Below are 14397 nucleotides of genomic sequence, written 5' to 3'. Positions count from 1 at the left end.
TTTCCTCTAGTTAATAATGAAGTGATTGCTAGAGACTTCCAGGAAGATAGCAGACTAGAGGTGTCCAGGGCACATTCCTCCTGCAGAAGATTGAAACGGGCTCACTGCCACCAACACTACAGTCACCAGAGCCACTGTCCAGTCCCAGATCTGTCGCTCACCACGGAGCAGCTCCTTGCAGAGCAGCAGTCCTGCAGGTTGCCCATCACTGTGGCCATGGACTCCACAGATATGAGAGAGGAGGCTGCAACTACCACTGCCACTGCTGTCACTGCAAGATAACCCCACCAAGGACACTGCAGATGTGAGGAAGGTGGTTGTAGCCACTGATGCCACTGCTGTCTCCATGAGGAAACTCTGCTGCTGCTGCAGACACTGCAGACATGATGGAGGCTACTGCAGGTGATGAAAGCCGTTGTAGCACCCACACCACTGCCGCCCCCATGAGGTAACGCCATTGCCACTGCAGACACTGAAGATGTGAGGGAGGAAGTTGCAGACCCCAGAACCACTACAGACACAGCTGCTGCATGGGCCACTACTGTGCACACTACAGACAAGTGGGCGGCTGCTGCAACCATCACTGCTGCAGTCACCACCATCACCAGCACTGCCAGGTAGCCAATATTGTCATGCAAGCAGCCTGCCACTGCTAGAGTCACTGCTGCCACCCAGGCAGCCCACCAAAGCCACTGCCACAGCCAGCACTGCAACAAGGGTGGACTGCTATCACACAGCAGCAGCCACATGAGCCAGAGCCACTGAGCAGGCAGACCACTGACCACTCAACTGCATTAGCACAAGGAGGGTCACCAGCAGAGTCCAGGAAAGGGGAGTAATAGAAAGAAGCAATTACTCTACCAGATGACAGACATCAACACAGAGATACTAGAAAAAAAGAAAAAAAGAAAGAAAATATGACATAATGAAAGGAATACAGTAACTCTCAAGTACTAGATCCCATAGAAAAGGAAATGCTTAAAATTACTGAAAAGGAATTCTGAGTAAAAATCTTAAGGAAACTCAATGTGATACTACAAGAAGACACAGTTAGACAACACAATGAACTGAGCAAAACTCTCCAGGATATGAAGGAGGAAATTTGCAAAGAGATTAATACCTTAAAGAATAATGTAGAAGAACTCCTAAAATTGAAGGAGTTATCCAACCAAACAAAAACACAACTGAGAGCTTAAGCAGCAGGCTATACCTAGCAGAAGAAAGAATTTCTGATCTTGAAGAAAGTCTCTTTGAAGCTACTCACATGGACAAAAAGAAAAGACAAAATAATTAATAAAAATGAAGAACATCTAGGAGTGACAGCAGACAACCTTAAGTGCACAAACATCTATATCACTGGTGTTCCTGAAAGGGAGGAGAAAGGAAATGGTATTGAGAACATATTAAAAAAAATAATAGTGGAAAATTTCCTAAGTATAGAGAATGAAACAGACTGTCAGATTCATGAGGCTAAAAGATTCCAAAATAGTTCAATACAAAAAGCTTCTCTCCAAGAGATGATATATTCAAAATACTTAAAGAAAAATACTGCCAGCCAGGAATACTATAACCAATAAGGCTATCTCTCATAAATGAATGAGAAATATTGTATTTTAGAGACAAACAAAAACTGCAAGAGTTCACCACCACATGACCAGCTCTACAAGAAATCCTCAAGGAGGTCCTATGTCTGGAATCCAAGAAATGATAATCACAAAGTACAAAACCTACTGGTAGAACAAAAATGCAAATGAGAAAGAGAAAGAAACTGTATCTTACCACCTCCAAAACCCAACAAATGCTGAAGACAAACAATACAAGGGAAAAAAGAAACAAAAGATATTTAAAACATACAAATGAAAATCAATAAAATGCCAGGAGTAAGATAATTCCTTTCAATAACAATCCTAAATGTAAATGGATTAAATTCCCCACTCAAAAGACACAGACTGGCTGACTGGATTAAAAAGCTAGATACAACTATATGCTGTCTACAAGAGATTCACCTCACCAGTAACGATACACACAGACTAAGAGTGAAGTGACAGAAAAAGATATACCATGCAAATGGAAATCAAATATGGGAGTAGCTATTGTTACATCAGATAAAATAGACTTTAAACCAAAACCTATAAAAAGAGACAAAGAAGGCCACTATATAAAGATAAAGGGATCTGTCCAGCAAGAAGACATAACAATCATAAATATATATGCACCCAACATCAGAGCACCCAGATATATAAAGTAAATGCTACTGGACCAAAAGAAAGAGATAGACACAAATATGATAATAGCTGGGGATCCGAATGCCCATCTCTTGATATTGGATACAGCATATAGGCAACAAATCATCAGAAAAAATGCATGATTTAAAACACATTCTAGACCAATTGGACTTGGAAGACATCTACAGAACATTTCATCCAACAATCACAGAATATACATTCTTCTCATTTGCACATGGAGCAACCTCCAGGATAGACCACATGTTAGGTCACAAATATAGACTCAACAATTTTTTTTTTGACAAATTTAAAATAACTGAAACCATTTCAAGTATCTTCTCAGACCACAATGGATTAAAACTAGAAATAAATAAGTGAAACTCTGGAAACTATACAAACATATGGAAATTTAACAAGATGCTCGTGAATGACCTATGGATCCAAAACAAAATTTAACAGGAAATCAAAAGATTTCTCAAAGCTAATGAAAATAAAGGCCATCAAACCCAATTCTGTGGGATGTTGCCAAAGCAGTTCTAAGAGAGAAGCTTATTGCAATAAACACATCAAAAGAATAGAAAGATTTAATATAAACAACCCAATGCTACCTCTCAAAGAACTAGTAAAACAAGGACAATCTAATCCCAAAATTAGAAGTTGGAAAGAAAGAATTAAGATCAGAGCAGAACTAAATGAAACAAAAACCCCAAAAATGATACAAAAGATCAATGAAACTGAAAGTTGGTTTTATGAGAAGATAAACAAAATAGACAGATCATTAGCTAGTCTAACTGAAAAAAAGGAGATAAGACCCAAATAACAAAAATTAGAAATGAAAAAGAAGACACTGTAATTGATACCACAGAAATACAAAGAATCATTAAAGACTACTATAAACAACTATACTCCAATAAATTTGAAAACCTGGAGGAAATGGATAGATTTCTGGACACATACAAACTACTGAACCAAGAGGACATAGAAACCCTGAACAGACCAATAACAAGCAATGAGATTGAAATAGTAATCAGCAGTCTTGCAACAAAGAAAAGCCCAGGATTGGATAGTTTTACGTCTGAATTCTACCAAACTGTTAAAGAGGAATTAATACCAAACTCTTTCAAAAAATTCTAAAATTCTTTTCAAACTATTCCAAAAAATTGAAACAGAAGCCATTTTCCAAACTCATTCTATGAGGCCAACATCACCCTGATACCAAAACCAGACAGACAGAACAAAATATAAACTATAGGTCAATATATTTGATGAACATAGATGCAAAAATCCTCAAAAAACATTAACATATAGAATACAGAAACACATCAAAAAATTATAAGCCGCCACGAAGTGGGATTCTCCCAAAGATGCAAGGATGGTTGAACACATGCAAGTCAATAAATCTGATACACCACATCAACAAAATCAAGGCAAGGACAAAAACCATATGATTATCTCAACAGATGCTGAAAAAGAATTTGACAAAATTCAAGATCCATTCATGATAAAGACTCTCAGTAAATTAGGTATAGAAAGAAATCATCTCAGCACAATAAAAGCCATATATGACAAACCCACTGCCAACATCATCCTGAATGGGGAATAAAAATGGGACCAAGGCAAGGATGTCTAATCTCACCACTCCTACTTAGCATAGTATTGGAAGAATTAGCCAGAGAAATCAGGCAAGAGGAAGAAATAATAGACATCCAGATTTGAAAAGATGGAGTCAGACTGTCCCTGCTTACAGATGACATGATCCTCTGTATAGAAAAACCTAAACACTCTATTAAAAAAAAACTCTTTGAGTTGATAAACAATTTCAGTAATGCTGCAGGATACAAAATCAGCAAGCAAATATCAGTAGCATTTTAATACTCCAACAACAAACAGAAAAGGAAATGAAGAAAGCAAACCCACTTAGAATAGTAACCAATAAAATAAAATAAAATAAAATAGAGTACCTAGGAGTAAATTTAACCAAGGAGGTGAAAGATCTCTACAATGAGAACTACAAATCACTATTGAAAAAAATTGAAGACACAAAAAATGAAAGGACATTCCACATTCTTGGACTGGAATAATTAACATTGTGAAAATGTCAATACTACCCAAAGTCATCTACAGATTCGATGCAATTCCCCATCAAAATACCAACAACATTAATCACAGAAATAAAAAAGACAATTTTAACATTCATGCGGAACAACAAGAGACCCCAAATAGCCAAAGCAACGCTAAACAAAAACAATAAGCTGGAAGCATATGACTACCTGACTTCAAATTATACAACAAACCAATAGTAATCAAAACAGCATGGTACTGGCAGAAAAAGAGACACCAGGACCAATGGAACAGAATAAAGAACCCAGAAATCAACCCACATACTTACAGCCAACTGATCTCCAACAGACACCAAGAACATACATGGGGAAAAATACCACCTCTTCAATAAAGGGCTCTTGGAAAACTAGACACCCATATGTAGAAGAAAGAAACTAGATGCATACTTCTTACCATATACCTAAATCAACTAAAAATGGATTAAAGGCTTAAACATAAGACCTGAAACTATAAAACTCCTAAAAGAAAACATAGGGAAATACTTCAGGCAGTAGGACTGGGCAGACTTTACGAGTATGACCCCCAAAGCACAGGGAACAAAATTAACAAAAGGAAAAATAAACAAATGGGATTCTATGAAACTAAAAAGCTTCTGCAAAGCAATAGAAACAATTAACAGAGAAAAAAGACAACCTACAAATTTGGAGAAAATATTTGCAAACTGTGCATCTAACAAAGGATTAACATCCAGGCTATACAAGGAATTCAAACAACGTAACAGCAAATAAATAAATAACCCAATCAAAAAATGGGTAAAGGAGCTGAATAGGAATTTCTAAAAGGAAGATATACAAATGGCCAACAGACTCATGAAAAAATGCTCTACATTGCTCAGCATCAGGGTAATGCAGATCAAAACCATATTGAGATATCATCTTACCTCAATTAAACTGGCTATCATCAAAAAGACAGAATAACAAATGCTGGCAAGGATGCAGAGAAAGGGGAACTCTCCCACACTGTTGGTGGGACTGTAAATTGGCACAGCCATTATAGAAAATGGTATGGAAGTTCCTCAAACAACTACAGATAGAACTGCCATACAATCCAGCAATTCCATGGCTGGGTATATACCCAAAGGAAAGAAATCATCATGTTGAAAGGACACCTGCACTTCCATATTTATTGCAGCTTTATTTACAAAGCCAAGAGTTGGAACCAACTTAAATATCTACCATCCAACAATTGGATAAGGAAATGTGGTATATTTACACAAAGGGATACTACTCTGCCATTAAAAAAAATGAAATACTGCCATTTGCAGCAACATGGATGAACTTAGAGAAAATTATGTTAAGTGAAATAAGACAGGCACAGAAAGAGAAATACCACGTCTTGACTCATAAGTGGGAGCTAAAAACATAAACGAGTTAAAAAGCAGAAGAAAGAAAGATACAACAATCACAATGATACACTGAACTTTCGAAAGGAGAGAACAGAACTGAGGTTACCAAAGGTAGGAAAGGGGGATTGTCTGGCGACTGACAAGGGCTATTGCAAGGCTGAGGCTGATGTCGCGTATCCTGCTCACAGCGCCAATTGCCTAGCTCTCTTAGTCCTGTTTGTGACGCCAATTGTAAAGCCTGGCAACCGGGCTAGTTGTCACAGCTCTTTCACCTGCCAGTAATCCTGTACCAACTGGGCCGATGGTTGAACTAGGGCTGGGTCTGGAGCTCCCAGACCCCTCAAGCCCATTCACAGACAGTGTCACAAACCCATCACACGCCAAGCTGGTTCACCAGACCCCTCCACGCAGGTCTATGAGCTAGGTAACCAGCCACATGGTCCTTGGAAGCTGCAGGTCTGGAAAAAACATGGCTGCACAGGGCAGGCGCCCGAGGCAGTAAAAACACCAGCCAAAGCGGAGCTGCCATGCAGGCACACTCACTCCACCCACTCAATGTTTACTGAACTGCCCTGAACCGGCTCCAAGGCGAGGGGAGGCTGACAAAATTATTCTATTTTCCCAACAGGGATGAAGAGGGGGGTTAAGAGAGGAATTGGTAAAGGGTCACAAAAAACAATTACGCAATGTAATGTTGAATATACTAATTATCTTGATTTGAGCATCATATATTGCACACAGGTATTGATATTCAACTCTGTACCCCACAGATATGTACAATCAACCATGTTTCAACTAAAAAAAAAAGTTAAAAAAAAAGAAAAAAAGTCAAACAAACCAAAAAGTAAATAAATAAATAAATAAATAAATAATCAAGTAATTGCTAAAATATGCCAGAAGGTAAAATGTAGATATCATTGAATTCAGTAATAAAACTTTTACACTTACGAAAGGAAATTTACTTGTTTTAAGTAAAACATTTTGCTTTTGTTCAGGCCTTAATGAATCAAGCCCTGTAGGTGTCACATGGGCAGAAATCACCATTAATGAAGTATTAGTATCCTCCTTGCAGGCAGCAGCCCCTAACACCCCCAGCATTATGCTAAGCTGACCAGGAAAATGGGTAGAAATGAATATAAAACAAATGACTCAAAGGAGAGACTACATAGATTTCACAAAGAAAAGGGAGAAAACAAAAACATAAATATAGGAAGGCTGAAGAAAGGGCAGAGGAGAAAAGCCTGTGGGGGGGGTGGGGAGGGGGTCTGCAGGCTCTGAACAGTTGCGGAGACAGAGCAGAGGAGAGTGTGGGAGTCTCTCACCTAACTGAAGGTAAAGTAGCTGGCCAAACAGAATTTTGAATGTGTTCTGCTGTCCTTTAAGAATTGATCCCACACCTTTTTTTTTCCCCCTCTTGAGAGACTAGACAAAAGAAATACCTTTTTTCTGCTAACTGATCTTTTTTTGATACAATGTTGAGCCAGGGCTGCACCATGTGGGATTCTGTGTTAGATCTGAATTGCACTAAGGTAGACAACAGAACTGAGGTTACCAGAGGTCAGGGAGTGGGAGGCGTTAGGGAAGAATTGAGAAAGGGCGTGAAAAACGGTTACACTGTATAATGTTGAATATACTAATTATCCTGATTTAAGCATCACATATAACACACAGATATTGATATTCAACTCTGCACTCCACAGACACGTACAATCAACAATGATCAATAAAAAAAAGAAAAAATGAAAAGACTGAGACAGTACATCAAAGGGAATGAGGACACCTTTCCTGTCGCTCCACATGTTTGAATCCCTACTTTTCCTCTCACAAATGAAATGAACTGTTCTCTATCGCAGCATACTTTTTTTCCTTTTTTTGCCTAAATACATTTCTAGTTTTATCCAGTGCCAAAGTTAGAAAAGATTCTATCAAAGTAATAAATCATTTTAATCTCCCAGGTCTGTATTATATTATCTTAAAACTTTCATTTACTGTGTATTTTATATTTTCCATTCCAAGGCTACAGCAATATTTATAAATAACATATCTATCTGGTACCTTATCACAGGTTTAATATATGATCTCCATTTGCAAAAAAAAATAATAATTGCTCAAGGTAGATGTATTTTACGTGCTGATGCTTTATTAGAGGGGAGGGAAATAAAAATATCACCACTGAAGCCTTAGTTACATAAATCACTGTTTTTTTAAGAGAAGACTAAAGTGAAAAACATAATTAATTTTCTATCAGTTCTTCCTTACTGAGACCATTAATAGTTATTCAGTCTCCAACTAATTACCAACACGACTAAAAGGCAAATGTGTCATCACAAAGTAGAAAACATATTGCCAATACTGCATTATTGTCTGGATTTTTATATTTATTACTTTAAAACTATACTTAGTATATCATTATGGTTTTTATCACTTGTCTCATTTGCTCTACCTAGAATTATAAATTCCTTGAGACCAGTGCCATATTCTTTATTAATCTTGGTTCCTATAGCAGTACTTTATTTATAATAGATTATCAATAAATAACAGTATAGCAACATAAGAAAGAGAGAAAAGTTTGTAAAGAAAGGTAAGCTTTGTCAAGGTTTCACAGAAAGATCATCACTAGATTATCATTTTTAAATCCTAGAAAAATAATTTTCAAAGTAATTCATCCCAAATTAATCAACCTCAAGTCTTTTAAGTTAAAAAAATTATAATTAATCTTTCATATGTACAAGTTTCCTCTACAAGTAAATAACAGTTACTATATAATTCATACTTCATTGCTACTTCACTTTTTTTAGCTTTGAGTTTTATTAAGCAAACTGAATGCTATTAATTATTAATTTTTTTGCAATAATATAAAGCATGTGTCTATGAAGGGAGGAAAGGGGCAATTAGGTAGTTTATTTCAGGTCATTTTACATGGTGATACCCATTAGGCCTGTCCAGTAATAACCTACTCAGGATAAGATTCATTTTGCATCATGTAAATTTGCAACATGAAATAACCAAATACAAAGAGGAACCGTCCTCCATGTCTACAGTGTTACAGGTTGGGAGACTTTACTTTTGCTAAGAGCATCTGATACTTACAGATCTGGGTTTAAATCATCACAGAGCACATCTTGATGTCCAAAGTTCTGCAAAAGCACCTGGGTAAGGTCCATGTTGTCACTCCCACTGCTATTCACAGTAAGACAAAGGAAATAAGTCGGATGGTTAATACACTCCCAACAGAGGATCAGATATGAACCTTACTATGTGCCCTAGTCAAGCTGATCCACTGCTTTTACAGTAAAGCCAAATGAGCAATAAAACTGAGAATTTTCTTTTTTTAAAGCACAATTTTTCCACCGAAATTATGCATTTTTATATACTCAAATTTACTGTGTATTATTTTTCTCATCTCTTCACTTAATACTGTAAAGCTTTTTTACCTGCCTCTAATCCTGCCGACTGGGCCAATTGTGGGGCCAGGGCTGGGTCTGGAGCTCACAGACCCCTCAAGCCTGTTCACAGACTGGATCACAAACCCTTCACATGCCAGGCTGGGTCACCAGACCCCTTACATGCAGGTCTATGAGCTAGATAACCGGCAAACAAGTCCTTGGAAGCCATAGGTTCGAGAGGATGGCCTCTTGTTGTGGTGGCCACCCATGGCAGTAAACACCAGCCAAAGTGGTGGCGCCACCCATGCATACTAACTCCACCCACACACAACCTGTTCACAAAGAATACACCGCACCACCCCCAACTGGCCCTGAGGCACAGGGAGCCTGATTTAATTATTCTATTTTCCCAACAAATACCATAACCATTTTCCACATATTTGCATGGTTTTGTAAAACAAATTTCAAAGGCTACATAATATTACATCAGGTTAAGATCTATAAAGCTATTCTCCTAACATTGGAGCTCTACTTTGGTCTGAATATTTATTCTATTACACAGCCAGGCAATATAACAACTTCTTAGATTTATATTTTTTGCTTTCCATATGTTAACTATATTGAGCTGCATTTTCTTAGTAAGAAGTCCTATATGTGCTTTAAATGCACACTGAATTTTAGTACTTATTTTACTGGTATGAATCGCAGAAGTTAATAGTTGAAGCAGTGTTGATGAAAACAAAGGGCATCAATACTGAATTTCCTTTTTTTTTTTTTTATTTTATTTTGTCGATATACAATGTGGTTGATTATTATGGCCCATGACCGAAACCTCCCTCCCTCCTCTCCCTCCCCCCTCCCCCCCAACAACACTGAATTTCCTTACTGAAGATACCATCAGCAATAACACATTCACATAGCTTTGGGGGACATGTAGAAACAGACTCTATATTAAATTTTACACACCAATTGTAAGAAACATCTTGACTTGAGAAACTGTAGAGAAAAAAATACTTCAAATGTTTCTAAATTGGACTGATAGGAACTTGGGATTATTTCAATTAATCAAAATTCTGAACTGTAGTATTTATGAAAGAATAGATGTATTTATTTTACAGAATGTATGTTGAATCATTTGCAAAATACTTTTGAGTAGACATCTCTAGAACACTGTTCCCCAAGATAAAGAATGATATATCATTAGCATTATAGATTACTTATATGTAAATGATGACCCCAAGTCTTTCTGAAAAGAATTAGTACAGTAATTACCAAGTGTACTTAAGTGATTTCTTTTAAAGATCTTATAACATTAATTTCTTTTAAGACTTATGGACAACCACAAAGTCATCTTCAACCACTGACTTTTCTAATTGATTTCTCGTTCATGGACAATAAAAAAGTTGACTTTCAAGTATCTTTCTGAATGGCTATCAACATTTAAATATGGGAAGTCTGACTTGGGTAGGATTACTGCACCCCCACACCGTGCAATGCCAACATAAGCCCAGAATGAGAAGAAACGTCCATATTTGTGCAGTGCATTCCTACATGTAGATGGAAACTTTACAGATTCCCAAGTTCAGTAATTCCCCAGTGAGCTCTCTAACATACCAGTGTGATGTTTTCTCTGCACAAAATTCATCAATGGCTCCTGGTTACCTCTGTGCCTTGAAATAGTACTTAAACCTCTCCACAGTCTTTGGGCCTTGACATCGTCAGCCCAGTCTAGCCCAGCCCAGCCCAGCCCTGGGAAGCACTTTCTCATTGGGCAGATCTGCCTTAGAGGGTGCTGGTGCCTCTGAAGCACTATCCCCAGCCATCTCCCCTCTCTAAGCCTCAGATGGAATGCAGCTTCTCCATTTAACCCTCTCCTACTTCCTCTCCACTCCTCCTCCTGCCCAGTGGCCCTGACACACATCCTCCCTGGATTTTAACTGTAGGCTACTCCTCAGTCCCATTATGGAACAAAACAATCCTTCAGAGAAAAGGCACAATGCTTAGGACAGTAGTTAGAACTCAGCAGGTTCTCAAAAATAATTTCTTGAGTAAACTGCAATATATTATTAATGCAAAGAAATCATTGACCAAATCCTTCATCTCCATCCAATTATTTAACTTCCCTAAATCTGGCCTTGCCTGAGCTCTTACTACTCAAGCAGAAATACAATTTAACAAAAAAGGAACCAAAACTTATGATACCAAATTAATACTGTATTTCTGCTGAGGATGACTTTGTTTTCTGTGTATAAACTTAGAATGCAAACACCTCTGTGGCATCAAAACCCAGGAAGAAATAATTACACACAGAAAAACACTGTCTTCCTGCTATGTAAAATACAATAAAGATTTTTAAATATTCAGGTGGTTTACAACTGGTCTCACATGATTCCCTACAGCTATGGGCAGAAATATATAATGATGAAACATACTGAAATTCACAACAAAAATAAGTCTCATAAGTAGGCAGTGTGACCTCTACATAAATAACCTTCAGGCTTCTAATAAATGAGAAAACACTTTTACACAGGACATAAGTTCCACTGAAATGTGGCCTATGTAAGAGGAAACATTTATTTGTGGCATCTTTAGAAACACTCTGAACTGCTCTCCTATGACTCATCAATCCAAGAATAAATATAAAAGTTTAAAATAATTTTCTGAAAAAAATTATTTGATCCATAAAGTACAATAATTACTAAGAACAAGTTAAAAAGTTATGGTTTACTTTTTACTACTTTTTTGCTTTGGTCTAGAGGTCACCATTTAAAAAAGAAAACAAAAACAAAAACTGGCTAGAAAGTGTCCAGTTGCCATAAAACTAAAATGCTTGCTTCCGAACTATCTCTCTGGTTACCTTCAAACTCCTGGCTATATTTCAATGTGAATATCAATGGTAGGAGCACTTGACATCTGTCCTTCTCAGACTCCAGGAACTGAAAATTACTGCTTAATTGTCCTGAGGCAACTCATAAATAGGTTCACTTTCTCTCTCAAAATCATTATTTCTCAATATTTAATGTGCATCAGAGTGACCCAGGGAACTTAGCTGAACAAATACATATAACTAAGCACAATCCTAAAGAATCTTCCTGGTTAACAAGAGCTCTTGGTGATTCTGACGCAGGTGGGGATCAAAGAAACCATGAGAAACACTGGTGCTTCTGGGAAGACAGCAACCTGCACTCTCTCTCCTTCCTTCCTTCCACTCTCAGCTCCAATTTCTCTACCTCTCCTGATACAACCAGATTCTAGTGCTGGTAAACATCTGGTTCCAGGTGAGGTCTTCGGCTCTGTCAGAGTTACTACAGGCAGAGCTGATTCAGGTCTACCTTTCCTGTAGGCCAGGCAACATATGAATGCAATTTGGGAATAAGGAGAAGCATATACAGGGACAAGGACCAAAAAGGACTCATTTTGGGAAGAGTGGCCCTCAGAGACCTGCAAATCCCCAGGTAATATTGACTTCAGCTTCCTCTGGTCTTGCTGGCCCCAAGTGGCCAAGAAAAGGCTTCACTGGAGGGGCTGATGCCTTCCTGTTCCTGAATCAGGGAGAGAGTAAGAAGTAGCATGGTCCCCCACCTCCCTGGGAGAAACAAGGAAAACGCAGGCAGCTGTGCTTGCTGCTCTACAGAGGAACAACTGCTTTAGCACCATCTCTCTCAGAACTGCCTGCAGGTGACAGGTGACATCCTTATCCAATCTGACAAAACAGCAATAACCACTGCACACCCTTGGGTCCCAGCAGCCAGAGAAAATCACAAACAGCACAGATACTTACTAAAAATAAAGTCATTGAGAAATACACACCTTAAACAAACAAAAAATAGAGTTAAGAAATAGTAACTGAGAATCATATGCCTGCACAGGACTTTCTGAAACCAGGAAGGATGCTTTCCTGAAGATAATACTGAAGATATAAATTGAGGAAGAGGACAGTCACTGCTTAGATACAAAGAATGGCATAGGAGACATATCACAAACAGAAAGAAAAAAGAAAAGAAAAACAAATCCTAAAGCAAAGATAGAGAACTTGAAAGATGGATCTGGGAGACCTTACATGAGATGTAGAAGAAGTTCTAGAAGAAGGTGAAAAAAAAATGGATGTTGTGAGGAAACAATTAGATCAACAATAGAAGAAAATTACCCTGAACTAAAAAAAGACTTAAGTCTGCACGTTTGATAAGGAAAAGATGGGGAAAAATGTCCTCCGTTCCAAGGATAAGTCTTACAGGACTCCAGACAGAAAGTTACCTACGAGGAAAAGAGAATGAGATGGACTGCTCCAAATCAGAGCACATGCCTGGAGGCTACAAGTACAATCCACATTATATCATTCCCTAGATTTTAAAACTTCTTAATGCCTTGCTCATTCTGTTTGCAGGAAAAAGTCTGTTCTACTTAGAATGCCTTTGAGCACCCACCAGAAAAGGTAAAGACTTGCTAGATTACCCTCATTATTCTTCCCATTTACTCACATTTCCTCCTTAGAGAGACTAGGAGAAAATAAACTTTCTCTCTTCCCTGCCTGGGAAACACTTAGGAGGGTACTTCAAAAAGTTCAGGGAAAAATAAAATTAAAAGATAATATGAATCTTTCCACCAACTTTTTGGAAACCCCTTGTATTTATCTTTGAAGATTCAGTTCAAGTGCTATAGCCTTTGAAAAGCCTCTGACACCTCCAAATGGATCTCCCCACCAGCCTAGGCACAACCCCCACACCAAGTATCCACCTATCTCAGAGCATTTATGAGACTTACCCCATCTGTCTGTGAGGTTATTCTGTCTACTTGACCATCAGCTTTCTGAGTACAGAACTCGTGTCTCTGCATGTCTGAGGAATGAAAATTAGAGCCAGAAAGCCTGAATTAAGTTCTCAGTCCTGCTTCTGCTAGGTTGTGTCAACTGAGTAATTCACCCATCTATGAGCTCAGTGTCTTCATGTTGAGAATGTTCTCATCAGTAATTCTTCCTTTTTTTTAAATCTTATCATACACAGTAGGACACAGTTCCATACTATTAGTGATTCACAGAATACTGAATCTCAGCTGGGTCGGGCTGAGGGATACCACCTAGGGTTGGGGGGAGGATAAGGTGCATCTTAAATTCATGGCTGGGTAGAGAGTGAATGATATGAATTCACTCACGAGCAGATATTTAAAGAATGTCTATTCAGTGCTGAACCTTGTCCTGGGTACAGTGTATATATAATTACGTAAGCAAATGGTCTCAGCTATCTTGTTTACCATCTGTTTTTTCCCATTGGACTTTAAAGAGATCATGTGTGAGTTGAAAAAGAAGCCACCGTGTAGTGACTGG

At 38.0% G+C, this 14397-nt stretch overlaps 1 protein-coding gene across 1 annotated transcript in view; it reads right to left on the bottom strand.

Annotated features, from left to right (window-relative positions):
• ABCA13 (ATP binding cassette subfamily A member 13) overlaps window positions 1-14397 on the bottom strand; it is a 446769-nt gene that overhangs the window by 157648 nt on the left and 274724 nt on the right. The window contains exon 44 of the mRNA XM_063086601.1: window positions 8782-8871. Coding sequence (XP_062942671.1) covers window positions 8782-8871 — 90 coding nt within the window. The remainder of the gene's footprint in view (window positions 1-8781; window positions 8872-14397) is intronic.

This window comes from Cynocephalus volans, chromosome 2, assembly GCF_027409185.1.
Source record: "Cynocephalus volans isolate mCynVol1 chromosome 2, mCynVol1.pri, whole genome shotgun sequence".
Classification (NCBI taxonomy): domain Eukaryota; kingdom Metazoa; phylum Chordata; class Mammalia; order Dermoptera; family Cynocephalidae; genus Cynocephalus; species Cynocephalus volans.
Note: the sequence above shows the minus strand (reverse complement) of the source record. Positions and strands in the feature narration are given on the sequence as shown.